This window comes from Pundamilia nyererei, unplaced genomic scaffold (assembly GCF_000239375.1).
Source record: "Pundamilia nyererei isolate P.nyererei 1_Seehausen unplaced genomic scaffold, PunNye1.0 scaffold00364, whole genome shotgun sequence".
NCBI classification, from domain to species: domain Eukaryota; kingdom Metazoa; phylum Chordata; class Actinopteri; order Cichliformes; family Cichlidae; genus Pundamilia; species Pundamilia nyererei.
Genome location: NW_005187765.1, coordinates 162,482 through 180,166, shown reverse-complemented (window position 1 = coordinate 180,166; position 17,685 = coordinate 162,482). Strand labels below are relative to the sequence as shown.

General features: G+C 41.3%; 1 protein-coding gene across 1 annotated transcript; it reads left to right on the top strand.

Annotated features, from left to right (window-relative positions):
* Nucleotides 1-2,118: 2,118 nt before the first annotated feature.
* LOC102212221 (neuritin) lies at nucleotides 2,119-14,414 on the top strand. The gene is made up of 3 exons (XM_005752512.1): nucleotides 2,119-2,395; nucleotides 8,079-8,226; nucleotides 10,768-14,414. Exons 1-3 carry the CDS (start codon nucleotides 2,341-2,343, stop codon nucleotides 10,994-10,996), a joined length of 432 nt encoding a protein of 143 aa, XP_005752569.1. The 5' UTR covers nucleotides 2,119-2,340; the 3' UTR covers nucleotides 10,997-14,414.
* Nucleotides 14,415-17,685: the final 3,271 nt, after the last annotated feature.

Genomic DNA, 17,685 nt, shown 5'->3' with positions numbered 1-17,685 from the left:
ACATCTACTGCTGGTATCCATCAGTTTCATTCCTGGCCTCAGCTTTGCTTGATTCGCAGCTCAGAATAATCCTTCTTTATCTGGTCCAGCCTGTCAGTTCATCCTCTGCCTGAAACAGGCTGTTTACAGCTTCCTCGTAGACGTAAGACAGCGATCATCAGTGTTTATGGAGGACCAGTGATCAGGTCTGTCATGAGCTGAAGACCCCAATGAAAAAGCTTTAAACAGAAAAATAATGATCATAAAAATTAGTCCGACTCTAAAGAGGAAAGAATAGCCACAAGTGACCAAATAGATCCAAAAGAAAAACAAGCAGAAACAACAAAGACCAACAAACAAGAGACTCACAGCTTAAACTGTCACAAAGAGACACAAACTGAGCAAGAAGAAGTGCAGGAAATGACCAACAAGAGACAGAAAGAGGCACCAAGAACACAAAGAGGCACAAAATGACACAAAGAAACTTGATCCTACAAAAAAACAAGAACATGCCAAAAACACCAAAAAACAGCCAGAATGGTGGAAAACAGGCACAAAACAGCCAGAAATGCAGTAAAAAGATGCAAAAGAGCCAAAAGATCAGGAAGAGAAGCAAAACTGCTCGTCTGCAACCGCTCAGTGTCATGTGGATGTGGGCGGAGCCAGTCGGCAGGTCGGTCACATGTGATGAGGGACCGAACGTGTTCACCTGAGCTTCCTGAGACCGCCGCCTGAGGGCTCCACGCTCAGGACGCCGGCCTCTGTTCGGGCCTTTTGGCGGCTGTTTCGTGATTGTTCGTCTTTTGATCCTCGATGATGCTTTTTGGCTCTTTTTGGTTATTTGTGTTTTTTTGTGCAGTTTTATATTTGTTTGCTGTTTTCTGGCTGGTTTTGGTGCTTTTCCTGTGATTTTGTGGTCCTTTTATGGCCGTCAGTTTTTATTTTGTGGCTGTTTGTTTAATCATCGTTTGTGTCTTTGTGATGCTGGTTTCTGCGTGTGGTGATGTTCTGTTGTTCTGTTTGTTGTTATTTTGTGTCTTTGTGATCATTTCTCTGTTTTTGGTCGTTGTGTATTTTTTTTGGTCAGATATTACGTTTGTAAAGATGCCCCGCCCCCTCCGTAAATATGACCGGCCCACCCAACATCAGTGATCAAGAGTAATGTTATGATGTTGAGTATGATGCTGTGTTATTCTCATCGTCTGCAACATCAAAGTGACGGCAGAATGAATGAATGTGTGATATCAGTGTGAACGACTTCAGCTCCTTTTGGCCTCTTTGACGCTCACACTTTGACCTGGAGTGTAAATTCTTGTCTGAGGCCTTTAAATATATGTTTAATAATAATAAAATAATATAAATATAAAATAAAATAAAAGTTAATTAATAATTAATTAATAGTTAATAGAAGAATTCACATTATTTTCATAACAAATTAAATAATTCCCAGTGCAGTACCAGAAATGACCACCAGGAGGAAACTGAACAGAAACACACCTGTGAAGATTCGGCCTCAGGCGTTTGAGGGGAGGAGCTTAACTTCAAACACAAAAGGTCCAACTAAAGAAATAAAAATAAATCCAGTTTATTAATAAGAGAAGGGGGCGTGTCCAGCCAATCAGAGCGCATGTCCCATAATAACCCAAACACAGTAGGGGAACTATTTTCCTATAAAGGCCGGTGTAGGTATTTTATATTTTTATTTTTTTAATATTATGATTTTTAAATGCAGCATTTTTGTGCTATAAACTGGACCTATTTCGATATTTAAATGTTTTAATGTGTTTATGTGAATTAATGCTGAAGCTTAAAGTCTGCTCAGGTTTAAACCCAGTGCGCATGACAGTGCAAGGCCTTTGGGAAGCTGTACAATTTATTTTTATTTTTATTCTGAAATATTAAAAATGGTTTATTTAGCTCTTGTTCATCTCGGTGGATAAAGAGCGCGTGAATAATTTTCGCTTTATTGGGAGGAAAAAGGCCTTTCAGACGTTTCAAAGGCATAAAAAAAATCTTGTCACAGAATCATAAAAGAAGGATAAATAATATTAATGAGGGAGGAGAGGAGGAGGAGAGGAGGAGGGGCTTTCTCTCTCTCTTTTCTTTTTTCTCTCCGGACGCGTAAAAACGAGCAGGAAGCGCCGCGCGCACAGAGGACGGAGAGCCGCGCGGAGGGAGCAGCTTCACACTAAAAGAGCAGAAGAAGAAGAGAAAAGAGGAGGAGAAGAAGCGGGGGAGCAGGCGGAGGACTCTGCTGGATGTAGCTGTTTGCGGCTGTTTTGCGGGGAATGTGCGGCTCCTCCGCAGCTGCTCTCCAACTTTGCGAGTCTCTGCTCTCATGCCGAGAGGCGGACGCAGAGGATGGGAGTTACCTGGTCCTCCAGATGCCTCGCGCTCTTCCTGGCTCTGCACATAGGTGAGCGCAGAAAGTCACGCTTTGCGGCTTTTTCTCTGTAATTGCACCAAATTCCAGGATGAAAGCTGCGCTTTTAGACGTGTTTGCAGATGATGAGGAGCTTGTTTCACGTTTGTTATCATGAAAGAATTTTTCTTCTTCTTTTGTGACCTTTAAAGTGTCTCTGTCGCCGCTTTTCAGTCACTTCTCATTTTTATTTCATCGCCTGCAGAAATAAAAGAAAAACGCGAGTTTCGGGTGAAATGTTCTGCTCCTTTGAGTTGTTCTGAGTCTGCGCAGAGCCGAGGCCGTCCGTGGGGCAGATGGAGTGTTTTTTCTGAATCGTGTCGGTGCTGCTGTCCGGACTTTTCTTGTCCCGATGAAGCCGCGCCGACATGTGAGCGGCGGTGGGCTCCACTTCACATTCGGCGCGTGCGCGTGTGCGTGCATGTGTGCGCTAACAAGGGGAATGCCCCCCTCCCTCCGCCTCCTCCCCCTCCCCTCCTCGGTGTCCCACGCTGGACGCGTTTTTATTTGATTTGAATCATTTTTAATTCAAAATGTGAGAAAAATAAAAACACGTTTTGTTTTATTTCGCTCTGATTTTTACGGCCCTTCGTGATTTTTAGTTTCGAGTGTTGAAGCTTCACAAAAGAGAAAAAGGCCTGAAAAAAAATCACAGAAATGTCGGAGCGGATCCGCAGTGCGCGTGAAACCCGGAGGATGGAGACGGCACGAGCCCGCGTTTAACCCCTGCAGCTGCAAAAAATAAAATGAAATAAAAATAAATTAAATTGAATAAAATTTAATATAATACAATAAAATGAGCCGATACGTTTCTTGTGGGCAGCCGGGCTCGTGCACGCAGGAACAGCATGTTTGATTTCAGCTTTCACGTAAAAATAAATCAGGTGTTTCCGCGGGATCCGTCTAATAACTGGAAGGAAGGAAATTAAAAATTTCCACGAGCAGAGACGCGGAGATGATTTCTGTTATTCTGCTGTTGCATAACGACGCTGTGGAGGATGGCTCAGTGTGTGTGTGTGTGTGTGTGTGTGTGCAGAGGGATGCTGAATTATTCAGGACGCAGAGTCCTCGGTGCTGATGTTAGTCAGAGCTCCGAGCAGGAGGTGAAAGAAGATGAGGAATCAAGAGAAAATCCACGCGCGCGCTTTCACGTCCTTCACGCACAGCGGTGACCATCAGAACCGAGCGAGGCCAAAATGCGTGGAATGATTCCACGCAGGTGATTTTTCGCTGCAGGGAAACGTCTCCTCCTCCTTCTTCTTTCACTCACAGAGAATCTGATCTTCGTCCCGTTTTCATGTTTCCGCCGTGAATCTTTCGGCGTCTCCGAAATGCTGCAGTCTGATTGGTCCGAGGTTTGGCGCGCCGCTGCAGCACAATCCTCAAAATCAGTTGAACAATAAATTTATGACATGAACATCGAAAACACGGCTCATGTTCACGTGTTTGGCTGTTTGTGAAACTCACACGTGGGCATCAAATTCAGAGTAAAGATCAGAATCGAAACTGTGGAGATTTTGTGGATTTTTAGGGTTAAAATTTCCGTTTTTGGCGCATTTTTACGCACGAAAATGGCCTCGTGTGTAAAGGAGGTGGGTGTGTCCGCCGCGTGAAGCTACAGCACGCTGCTTTTGGCATGACACACTGCAGGCAATAGTGTGTGTGTGTGTGTGTGTGTGTGTGGACGTGGGGTGAATGAGTGCACGCGTGCTTGATGGGAGGCGTGAACGAAAAAGAGGGAAATTAATTAATGTGCACGACAGCGGGTTCCATCAAACAGGAGTAATAAAAAATAGCAGATAATTATAATAAAATAAAATAATAAATAAATAAATATCATGTGTGTGCGTGGGGGGGGGGTGCATTCTTTTTTTAATGGATCAGAAATAAAAAGCATCTTTGGAGATGAGAAAACAGAAATTTCACGCGACAAAAACGAGTCGAAGCGACTGAAATGTGTAAGAAAGAGAAAGAAAACGGGGAAAATATAAAGAATAAAACAAACGCACGCAACGGGTTTTTTAAGGCGCAAACCAGAAATAAAAACGCAACTTTTGCGCAAGAAAAATGCTGCAAAAAGCCCCAAATGTACCCCCAAACTGTCGCAAAGCTCCGTTTGGATTTCTTTGATTCTTTATTAAAAATAAATTCCCGATAAAAACTAAAAAAACTCAAATTTGAGCTTTTGTGAAGCCGAGACTGGGTTTTTCTTTTTTATACACTTAGTTGTTGCAGCCATATCATGCAGCCTATTAGAGATGATGTAATGCTCCAACATACAGCGGGAGAGAGACAATGGAGAGTGAGGGGGAGGAGGGGGAGGAGGTGCGCTTTCATTCATTTATTCATTCAGATTAAATTTCGGGAGCAACAGGAAGCAGAAACGTGAAACCCGCAGTGACAAAAATCACGTTAAGTTCAAAATGTTTCCAGAAAGTCGCTGAAGATTAAACATGAGGCAGAATTTAAAAACGCGATTTAGATTTTACTCAAATCAAAGATTCAAAAAAGAAAAAACAGGAATTCGATCTAAAGTCCAAAAATCAGCTTCGAGCTGCAGAAATGCAGAAAAAGCGGAATCAGGGACATCAAAGAAATGCTGTCACGTGCTGCATCCTGACAGGAAGTGGGACAGAGGAAGGAATGGGGTTCTTTTAATGGTGCCTCACGCGCATCCTCACGCGCTCGTGTGTCGTCCTCAAACTCTTTAAAGCCAAACACGGATCTTATTGAATCTGCGACCTCCAATAAAGAAAATTCAGCTTTAAAAAAAGATCTTTTTGTTTTATTGTTGAAAAATAAAAAACATTTTTTCCTTCATCTGACAAACAGCTGCTCGGCTGCTTTTCCTACTGGATCACGTGGTCTGTGGTGCCTCTGCAGGTCATAAGTAATGATTTAATGCTGTTCACTCATTAAACACAGCTGTATAATATTACATTTTTATAAGAAAATGTGTCCGAGGAGGATAAATAAATAACATTTCGTATTATTTTAAATGAAAACATTATTTTATGGAGATTTCTGTGACAATAATTTCATTTAATTTAAACAAATAAAAAGAAATGAACAGATATTATGGGGACACATGGGAATATTAAATACATAAACATGTTATAATATTAAAAAGATAAAAACCTTAAAATAAATCCTCCTAAAGCTGATTACAAAAAGTCAAAAATTCAAAAAGATTCTGAAATAAATCCCAGAGAAAAAAAAAGAAATCAATAAAAATTCCAGATGAACAGAGACGAGATGAATCACACTGGATACAAATAGTTTGCTGAATTAATCTGTTGGATTAAAAAAAGATCATCTTAATATTTTGGGGTTATTTTAAAACTAAACACAAAATGTTGTTTAATGAATGAATAAAACAAATTAATACATTTTTATTCTGAAAACATTTAAAACCTTTTAAATAAAAATGATTTTTAAATATTTCAGGTCAAACCGTCAGTACGTTACAATAACAGTAATTTAAATAAGGCTCATCATTAATGCTAATCTGTGTCAGTGTCATCAGAGTATATTTATACATCGATTAGAATAAAAGACATAATAAAATCACAGGTTCACTATCAGCTGATGTGCGGCGTTCAAACCCAGCTCGTTAAACGTAGCTCTGTGCAGATTTAATGAATCAGAAATACGAAGACGCAGAAACATGGAAACAATCACGAGTTTCATTTTTCAGAGGCAGGTGTGGTTTCTGTCCTAGCACGCCTTCACTGCGACACACGTCACTGGATTTATTGTTTCAGACTAGTGCAACGAAAACGTTTGATCTTATGATCTTATCACTCGAGCTAGCACCCACGCTCTCTAATTATGAAGTAATCAGCTGGAGACAACTGAAGGCCGACAGAGACTGAAATGAGCACAAAGACAAAGTTTGATCGATGGTTGAGCAGAGATCTGAGGTCAGGCTGTAGTTAGTGTAGCTTAGCATGAAGTCTGGAGGATCAGCGAGCCTGGCTTTGACCAAACTCCAGAAATGCATCTTCCAGTTCGCACCTCCAAATCTTCTCTCTGGTTGCACAAAGTAAAATTTAGTCGAGTGAAATGTGCTCGCTGTCTGGCTTTTATTCAGATTACAGAAAGTTCACAAAAGGAGGAAGTGCAGTTTGTGTTTGTGACCACAAGGAGGCGTCAGGAACACAAATGTTGTTATTTAAACAGAAACCATTTAAAGGCCAAAAACCTTTAAATGAAGATCTTTGTTAAATTGTTCTTTTATTTTGAAAAACCGCCTGTTTAACCACATGTTTATCCACCTGATTGTAAATATAAAACAAATGAAAGGATTTTAATTATGCAATAACATAAATACAGACTGCTGGTACATTTTCTCCGTGTTGGTAACAGGAAACAAGCTTTTATCTCCAGGTTTTGGTCATCTGCCTCTGAAAGCTGCATTATTGAAGCACTATTATGCTAACAGGAAGGGAACAGAGGGCTTTTAAAGGCTTTTACTCTGAAAATAATGATAGAAAACTGCTGGGAGAGAGCGCAGAGTGAACCAGGCCACTAAAAAGGTCTTTCCTGTTGTTGATCCTCCATAAAGAGGATCCTGTAGTGACCCTAGCTCATCGTGGACATGTGTGGAAGCAGGTAGATCCTACGTGGGTGATCAGTCTCCCCCTCGTCCTCTAACAGCCGCGTCTCGTCCTACACGTCACGCCGTGTTAGCCCACGGTTTGATGGAGCGGAACCGGACAGCAGCACCCAAACCAATCAATCAGCCCGATCCCCTGCTTAACGAACCACACGCACGCAGTCACAGAGGTCGTGTAAAGGGGTGTGTGTGTGACTGCATGGGTGTAGGAGGCGTGTCACATTTGGCAGCTTCATAGAGGCGTTTCCCTGTCATGTATGTTAGTTTGCTCTGATGTGTTTCTAATGAGCAGAAGGAATAAAACCAACACAAACTGGAGCTGCGTGAACTAAGACTCCAGCTCCACATTATAACAGCTTTAAGTCTGTTAGCGCTCCCTGATACACCTGTGAGAACATTTGTAGATTCCACTTCTGTAAAATAATATTAGAAATTTTGCTCTTTTATTCTCGGATTTCACTCTCAGCTGATCTGATCACTTGTGCACTGTGCGGCCATGTTTTCATCTGTTTGTCTTCTATGATCTCCTCTTTGAAAACACGCTGCTCTTTGACAAACATGCTTAAGACCAACGAGTTCGTCTGAAAGGATGTTCGGCTCGCTCCGTTTGCTGATGACTCCGTGTTTTATAGGTGATTTGATTTCTGCTCAGTCGGCTGCAGAACGAAGCTGGGAGGGAGACTGTTAACATCCGGACTCGTTCCTTTGATAAAAGAACAGTTTCTATGTGAATGTTTTTAGTTTCTAGTACACAGAGTTGACCCAGTGTATTTAAGACTACATATAGACTGAACAGAAAAGTCTTTCAGGTATTTTTGTCCACCATCATGAGCAGGCGAAGTCTCAAACTAACCGTGAACCAAATTAAATCAGTACAAATGTGGAGTTTCACTGTGAAAGCTGAAAAAAGGTTTAAACTGGGACAAAAAAGATATTTAAGGTTTAGAACAAGATGCAACAGATCTAAAACCTTTGTGCTGTAAGCTCCCACAGTTTGCTTTGATGTAAACGTCTCCATTGTTTCTCACCACTCTTCGTCCTCCTCTTCCTCCCCTGCAGTCTCCGTGTTGCAGACGGTGCTGGTCAGTGCTGGTCAATGTGACTCGGTGTTCAAGGGTTTCTCAGACTGCCTCATTCAGCTGGGAGACAACATGGCCAACTATCCCCAGGACCTGGACGACAGGCAGAACCTGCACCAGATCTGCACGTACGTTTACCACAAACACACACAAACACACACAAACACACACAAACACACACAAACACGCCATCGCATCAGTGGGGGCGGGGCTTATAGCATTGATGCAATTTATTTAAAAAAGTAAAAAATTCTAAGCAGTTTTACAACGGTTGAAGGTATTTGTTTTTTCCCTCTGGATCTTTGTTCCAATAAACTAGTTTGTTTAATTAAATATGTTCAAATATGTCATTTAAAGTCCAATAATGCGCAATCGCATAGCAACAATAATTATAGTGCTAAGCTAGGCTACTAAAGGACATCAATCCACGTCTAACAAACCTCTCTGGTCCAAATTATTTAACCCGTTAATCAATAAAGTGAAAAATATTAAGCTGATGTAAAAGTCAAATCAGTGTGTATAAACAGCAATGAGTCCATAAGAGGTCACAATGAGACGAGAGGTCGTTTCATAGTCTGCGATCAGACTCGCAGAGAAAACACTGCATTCACATAACACAGGAAATGCTGTTTGAGCGATCCTCACTGCAGTTATTGATTTTAAAGTTTCCGTCCTTTTCAAAACTACATGTGACAGTAATGAGTCAGAGGACAGAGATCTGCTCTCGTGCTGACAAACTGGAGCTTAGCTGCAGTGGTTTGGTTTTACGGGCCGTGTGAACTGGTCTGTCTCTAATGCTGAGCCCCATCTGTGACGCCGTGAAGAGTCTGCCACTCTGATCTCACAGAAACCAGTAAGAGTGATTTAACCGCTAACCCTGAGGGGGAAACGGGTGTAGTCAGTGGGGGAGTGCGCATATGTGCAGCCCAGATGACCCCCACCACCCACCATCTTCCCTTTAATCCATCCCACCACCCAAACCGGGTGGGCACCAGATGGCACGCTGCAGCAAGGAGCCCCCACCCCTCCCCGCACACACATGACTTTTTAATTCAGTGACAGCTCCATCACAGCGGTGTTGAGGCGTGGCAGGAGGTGCGCGTTAATACGCCTCCTCACACACACACACACACACACACACACACACACACACACACACACACACACACACACACACACTCACAGGCGTTAATTGCTCAGAGATGTAGCATCGACACGGCTCAGTTCAAGAGGTCAACATCAATAATAGCAGATTGGAAGATTGGATTAGATATGCTGTGTGTGTGTGTGTGTGTGTGTGTGTGTGTGTGTGTGTGTGTGTGTGTGTGTGTGTGTGTGTGCTGAAGCACGTGTCGCCACATTAACTTGGAGGGGGATGGAAAAAAACTGATGGGACAGATGAGAGAGAAGGACAAAGAAATAAAGAAGAAAACAAGCAGAGAGGAAGAGGAGGAGAAATCAGGCCAAGTGAGCACAGGAGGGAAAAACATGAGTATTAATATTTTATCAAACTAAGAGAGTGAAGAGGGGAAGACGAGCAGAGGGGGGGCTGTAGTAAAGGAAGGAGACAGCTGACGAGTCATTACCTGCGACGCCCTCCACACATTTTATTCTGTGAAGCTTTAATGCATGACTGTAGTCTCCAAGTGTTAGACTGTAAAAGTTCTACACTCATAACATGAAATAAAGGCCTGTAGATTCCCACAGTGGGGCCTTCAGCTGGATCACAACATGTGTGATCATAAATTCTTATCATTTAAAAACAGCTTCTAAACTTACATGATAAGGTTTCAGGATGAGATGCAAATCTTTATAATCTTAAAAAGATTTCTTTGGACTGGATCCAGAAACAGATACATACAATAAAAACGACTTTTTCAGCTTTTGATGCTGAACGTGTCTCAATGTTTACTGCATCATTATCAGTATTACTCAGTATCGTTGCCACAGGTGGACGAGGAGGCGCCCAGTCTAACAGCATCACGTGTGGAACACGTGTGTTTGTGCAGCAGGAGCAGAAAACCTACAAACTCAAGCAGGACTTTAACACTTTAAGTAAACATGTAGTTCCTGAATTTGAATTTAGTTTGCAGGAGACATGACCAGCTGACTCTGTGAGGACGCGGTGTGCAGGCAGTTTCCACCCATGTCGCTGTGGCCACGCCTCTTTCAAACAGATAATTATGGATTCATGGAGAATAAAAATATGCGGCTGCAGATTTGGGAACATTAAAAACAAAAAACAAATTGCGACCAGTTGGAAGAAACAAAGCTTTAGTTGTATGTGGAGTAAAAACATTAGAATCAGTAAAGCAGCTTCTATTGTAGGCGTGCTCCTGTGTGGAAGCCGCTAAAGGCAGCCAGTGTTTTGCCTTCAATATTGAAGTGTTTTGCTGGGTAATGATGGAGACGGCGGCGCTGTAATGGGCGCAGGCTGCAGCTCTCGAGCTCCAGCTTTGTTTTACTGGAATATAAAAACTAGATGAAGTTCACCGGCTGGATCTTCATAAGCTTTTTCCTCTCTGTGTGTTCAGTGCTGCCAGATTCTGGGATGGTTTCCACTCTTGGCTCTGCTCCTCAGTGTAGCTGATGCAGTCCGTTTAAAAACCAGCCTCCCACTGCAGTCAAAAGCTTGTGGCGTTAATGCTTGCTGTGTTTTCTCCTGCCAGTTACTGGGATAACTTCCACTCCTGTGCCACGACGGCGCTGGCGGACTGCCAGGAGGGAGCGACGGACCTCTGGGATAAACTGAAAAAGGAGTCCCGAAACCTGAATTTCCGTGGGAGTTTGTTTGAACTCTGTGGCGGCGGCAACGGAGCCCCCAGATCTGCCAACGCCAGGGGCCTCGCCTTGGTCCTAACCACACTGCCCACCATACTGACTTGGCTGGCGTTTTAACAGAAATGAGGAAAAACATGGAAGCACAAAGCGAAAAGAAGTAAAAAAAGAAAAAAAAGGAAAAATCCAACTGAAAAAAGAAAATAGGACAAGAGTGATAGCTGCTCTTCCAAAATACTTCAAAGTTTGAATTCATCACAAGAAAATACTCCCCGAATGGATTTTTACTGCTAGGTCACCGTACGGCGGCCCAGGTCGCCTTCCTGGGACATCTGCAGGCCGCCGTCCTCCCGGAGCGTTCATCCAATCACACGCAGACGCGACCCAGAGGCCGATAACATGAAATATTCAACACGCCTTTGAAACGATGACAATGATGAAAATCTGATGGATTCCCGTCCGCTTACAACCGTGGAATTACACAGTATTAAAGTCAACCATGAATTATTGATGTTTAGTAGGCTCGGCCTAGACAGCGCTGTGTGACTGCAGGGCGCTGACACTGTATCAGGCTATATATTAGAGTCCCCATGTAGCCCATGGTACATATTCATGTGTAACGCGAGGCCACAAAATCAATAAGACGAGCCAAGGCCTCGAGCCGATTCAGACCTGACGCCTCATTTTCACCACGGACAGATTCTCCTTTTTCTTTTTTTATTACGCCAAGTAGACTCTGTGGTATATTTGATGGACTGAATGCTTCGTGTAATATTTGTACTCGTATTGGCTGTTTGTTGTTTTCAGGCCACGGTCACACCAGCGCTAAATGCAGTCGTAATAACTGGCAGCAAAGACAGCTTACCAAAATTACACATTTTACAGGCAGAAAAACTGCAATGACACTACTGACCTTTGACCCCTACAGCATGGCTCTCAATCAACAGTATTCTTACATTCATAGTGTTGTATTTGGTTGTGGAGCTGGCCGGGTTGCTGCCATGCCACGTTTCTGGTGTGACCGTAGGCTTGTTTTTCTTGACCAAACTCTGAGGTGCAGAGATGTGGTGGAGTATCAAGCCTGCTTGCCCTTAAAGAACAGTTTATACTGTTGTTAACGTGCATGATATCAGTTCAGAGACTCTCAAAACATTTCAGGAAATGGGCACAAAAACATTAAATGTTTAATAAGACGTTGTCAGGTTCAAGTTAGTTTTTGCTTCTGTTGGAAGGACACTTGTATTATCTCGATGTTTCATTTCTGTATTATTAGAATTGTTCATTTTGTTACTGCTTTTTGGTGGTAATATAAACTCAACACTTCCTGTAAGAGTTTCAAATTAAAAGCCCTTAAGAAACAATCACAACAAAGAACAACAAAAAGTGAAAATGGCACAGTTACATTTAAGCAACAGCTGATGACAGGTGACTATATATTGTGAATAATAAGGACATACAGCTGACTTTTAACCAAGCATTGCATTATAAATATTATGGACAGCATTAATTTTAAACTCTTTTATTTACAAATGCATAAAGCACTCAAAAAGCTTAAATTCAAAGTAATAAGCCCTCCTGGGCACCAGCACATAGTGCCAGGTAGTTACTATGCAACATACTAGATGTTTTAATTTTAGCTTTTTAAAAAAGAAATAAAAGATTAATTGCCATTATTTAAGCATTTGTTTATTTATATGCTGGAATTTATTGTGCAACCACTTAAACTCTGTCCATGGTCAGAAAACAATAGTCAAGAAGCAAGCTAATGTTAGCCAGCTAGCTGTAACTTGGCACCTCTGTTTAAAGTTTTCGTAACGTAAACGTATAAAATAATGAACACATGATAAGCTAACAAACTTTGTAATCCAGATCAACCCTACGAGTTTTGATGTGACCGCTAGAGTACTTTACTATGTTGGTTAGCTAACAAGCCAGCATTAGCTAACATTAGCAAGCGGTAAGCTAGCTTGAAGGGACTATTTGGATTCCCACAACTAAAGAAATTTCCTAAACTGAATCTAACTCACTGTTTTGGTCCCACTAGATTAAACTGGCTTTATTCTCGCTAATGTTTGCTAACTTGTTTGTAATCATGTAAAGGTACTTTACCGCAGTTAACAGTTAGAAGAATGACATGATTTAGGATATGCCCAGTTAAACTAAGTAATTATATTATAACAGCAGAAATGTACGTCATATGTAAGAGACATGCATAGCTTATGTCTTACATTTGTTTTCCCAGGTTGTATTTGGAGACAGACTTTATTTATTTATATCAACTGTGCTTCCTGCGATGATCAGAGAGCTACCGTTTAATTAAAAACTACAAAATTCTGTTTGAGAATATAAGCTAGCTGTAACCATATTGTGTCCACACCTCCAAATCTAGCATGACTCAGTGAAGCAGGCTATGCCCAAAGTCGATCAACGTGTAATAACTTAGCAGTATGGCAGTAGTTCAGCTAAGACATGACATTTAAAGAGATTAGAGTAGCTAGCAGGTTGGAGGCTAAAGCAGATAGTATTTGTGTTAGCAAGTAAATTGGATTGCCATGGGTTAGTGACTAAAACATATTACATCAGGTTAGCTAACAGTTTGTATTTGCAGCTAAACCAAACACTGTTTAGCTTTAGCTTCTCCTTCATGAATTACCCTTCAGGTAGAACATTTCCTCACAGAGATGATGATGAATGTCTTAAATCACTGTAGCCAAAACCTTTCTGGTTTATAGCTCGAGAAAGTTGTTACGACGTGCTCATTTCCTGAAATCCCACGAGACCAAGGACTCCGACTGATGGAAACTTGTTTTGGATGTGAAAGTAGCAACACATTGAAATTAACTTTAGTTCCTGTTGGTGGGTGACATCCGCCATCTTTCATATCAGCACAACCACGTGTTAGAAATGAATGACTTTGAGAGCTAAACGGTTACTGCGAGGAGAAGCTGAGAGCAATACGAAGACGCGACTTCATGGCCAGTGTAGCTGAAAAAAAAAAAAAGAAATCACGAAAAAATGATGATTAAAAAAATCAAACCGTGGCTGAAGAGTGATATGACTGTTGCCATTAAGCACATCCCCCCTTTTCATACCAGTGATCCATACTAGATGACCTTAGCGGTGATATATTTTAGGTCTGTATGTTAGATTAAAAGCAGAGTCCCAACAGTATAGTAGCATCATGAACTACATAAATACAGTAAATGAATTTGAGGAGGGAGTTTATTTCTTTGCCGAGGCACCGACAATGTTTCCACTGCCTTCTGATGAAAAGATGTGTACTTCTGTTTGTTTGTTTGTTGGTTTGTCTCTTTGTTTGTTTATGGGGATGTTGCAAAAAGAGTTTAAAAAAAATCTTACGAAAATCATCTAAGAAGAGAAAATGTATATGAAAAAGGATTTTAAGAAAATAAAAACTCTATTATAGATAATCTATCCCAGACTTTACAGATTATAGGCCTACTGAGATATTAAAAGATGAATAAATAAATAAAAGATTGCTAAAATGATGAAGAGTATTAAATAAAACGACAACTGTTTGAAAATGATTGTGTGCTGTGGTTTTAATCTGGTTTGCTGAGTTTGAGATGATGGAGCTGGGTTTGGAGTGTTTTCATTATTAATGAAGGAGAGTCCCTGAGCTGCCACATGTCTCAGCTCTCAGTTTATATTGACTGAGACAAAGAGGTTCAGGAGGAAGAGGAAGGGGGGAGGAGGAAGAAGGTTGACTGCGTATCCTGCTGAAGACATCATTTGGATAATTCATGCTGCCAAAACCCTCAAACCGACCTGGATTTGATTTTTACATGGACCGTTAAGTCTTTAAAATATCTGATGAACATCACAGGATGAAATAAATCTGGTTTTCATGCGTCAGGCGGACAAATTAAAGAAATATTCTCATTAATTTCCTTTTGTTTAACTGTTAAGCAGCATTCAGCATAAGACCTTCAGATCTTCTGATGCTTTAATGACAGAACTGTAAAATATTCTTGCTGATGAATGACAACATCAGCAACCTTTTTCCATCTGGGAAATATCAATAGTTGCCCGGTGGATGGACTGAATTTATTTGCTGATTGGAAGCAGTTGCAGTGACCAACTGGTCATCCAAAAGTTGAGCAATAAACGTAACCAATAGGCGACCACGTTCGATTGAAAGGCGATTGCACAGGCCGTCTGGTGGGAGGCAACCTGTCTCCAAACATTCAGTGAACTCTGACTGCTGGCAGTGACTTTTAGATAAACAATTGCCGACTAATTTCCAAACAGTCTGCCAACATGTTGCAATCAGTCTGAGTCTGAGCTGATGAGCTCCTGACGTGTTTCACGTGGTTGTATTCTGGTTATATTTCTGTATAAAAGCCAGGATTGTTGCCACATGTGTAAGTTAGAAATTAAATTGTCGCAGACATGATCCACATCTTTGAAGAAACCATTTCAAAGTAGTAGTATTTATTTATTGTCATTGTCAAGAACAATGAAATTGCGTTTGGGGCTTCCATACAACCCAAAAAAAAAAAAAAAAAGAAGAAAATAATAAATACCCCTTAAAACCCAAGTGTACATATTTAACCCAGTGTGAGGCAACAGAATCGCAGGTTCATTACCTGCAGGTGCAATAATGTAGGTCATGTCTCCCACCACTCTTTCCCCTCGTGTGTCTGCAGGATTTGGACCCTTTCAGCAGCAGTTTTGGGCCAATTCTGCCTAATTTTACCAGCTGCTACGTGATGCATTTAAACAAAACTGTGGTTTGTTGTTCAAATGAAAGGAGACACGAGCTCCATTAAAATGTAAAAATAGAAATATTAACGTTTTTGAATGTACGTATGAATATGGGATATTATACATGAAAATGTTCTTGTTTATGAGTGCGCAAAAAGTCAAATTCAACAATGGAATTAACTTTCTTCAGATGTCTGTTACTTTACTCCAGCATAGTAAAGAAATATTAAAAACTACAATAATAATAAGCTTCAAAATTTAGATTTTTATCTTGGAGGCAAAATTACACAAAAAAGTTTTTCTTAGATTTGAACCAAGTATAGACTCTGACATTTGCAAATGGTGGAAAAAGGTAAAAATAAAAATAATTAGGTTTAAATGAACAGATGGAGAAATCTGAAAGATGAATCCAGTTTATAGGAACCAAAAGCTGCAGTTCCTCTAATGTGCAGCAGAAGCTCCCGATCGATCACCCAGCCCAGCACACGACACCAAACCAGACTCAGTATCAGAATAAGCTGTTTGACAAGTTCTTCATGGCTGCAACCCACAAATGCATCACTCGTTACTAAACTGACCACAGCAGAGGCGGTAGGTCATTGGCTGGAGACGAGGGTCGCGGGAGCCCGCCACAGCTGCCATAGGGCGAGTGGTGGGAGCACACCTGGGCAGGTCTTTTGTACGGCGACAGCGCTAACCGCTGCACCACCGCACTGCCCACAGTCTGAAAACCAGTTTCAGGTTTTCCAGCCACTTCACTGACCCAGCGTGCGCTCACGAACACTAAAAACCAGAAATCCCAACATCACAAACTGAGATCAGGATGAAACCAAATATGTGGAGTACCAGAGGCTGTTGGGACAAAACGGCCGATACCACACTGATGTCAGGGTTTAATTTCAATGACGTGTCGGGACGGCAGTCATGAACAGTGTTGGTCAAGTTACTTGAAAAAAGTAATCAGTTACTAATTACTGATTACTTCCCCAAAAAAGTAATCCCATTACTTTACCGATTACTTATTTTCAAAAGTAATTAATTACTTAGTTACTTAGTTACTTTTTAAAAACACGATTTACAACCTGAAGAGGTGATAAAGTGATAGATCTTTCAGCCCAATTCTACTTTTTCTGCATAATCCATCATACAAAATGTAATCAAATGGAAAAGTCTCTTTTTAAAACTTGTTTTATTAGTTTTAATCTTTTAACTTTATGCATCAAGCAAACATTTAATTGTCTGCAACATTCTCTGACTGGAAGAAATTAGTTTAACATTTAAACCTATTTTCTACACATTCCAGCACATAAAATAAAATATTTTGTGTGTTTACACTCAGTCTTTCAAATAGATGCAAGTAAAACACAGCAGAAAATAAATAAAGTCAAAGACTCAGCGGTCCTGTTGCTCTATTTTCACCTGTAAAGCAGGAGTGGGGTAGGCGGAGGGTTACCCTGGTGCAGGTGTGCCGCGGTCAGTGGAAGAATCTGCGAGTTTCTCTGTGAGTTTCCCATTACGTCGTAGCTACTCGGTGCTTGTTGGAAGTTTAGGGGTTTTTCGCTGTAAAAAGAAGTTTTCTTCCCACGCACAGCGGACACTAATGTTTTTGTCACTTTTTATGGAATCAAACTCAAAGTAAGGTCAGTACTTCCACGCTTTAAACGCTGCACGCTCATACTCTCTCTGCACTGATATATGATCCACTGTTGATCTGCACACAGCTGTTGTCACGAACGGCGCACTCGCTTACGTCACTGTCATGAGACATTCTCGCAAGAAATCACGGTTTCACAGTTTTAGTAACGCAGCGTTCCTACGGGAAAGTAACGGTAATCTAATTACCGTTTTGCAATAGTAATCCCTTACTTTACTCGTTACTTGAAAAAAGTAATCGGATTACAGTAACACGTTACTTGTAATTCTTTCTAATTCTTTAAGGTTTAATGAAGCTGCAGTACGCGTGCTGCGAGCTGCTGCGGGGATGCGCATGCGCGCCGTGTTTCTGCATTAATATGGATGTGATTGGGAGGGAAGCGAGGACCGGGCAGATCCTCACAGAACATGGAGCAAAGGTCCTCCAC

Coding starts and splice junctions, on each gene's coding strand:
- LOC102212221 (XM_005752512.1), top strand. CDS start 2,341: ATGGGAGTTACCTGGTCCTCCAGATGCCTCGCGCTCTTCCTGGCTCTG. Junction 2,396..8,078: donor CTTCCTGGCTCTGCACATAG/GTGAGCGCAGAA, acceptor CCTCCCCTGCAG/TCTCCGTGTTGCAGACGGTG. Junction 8,227..10,767: donor AACCTGCACCAGATCTGCAC/GTACGTTTACCA, acceptor TTCTCCTGCCAG/TTACTGGGATAACTTCCACT.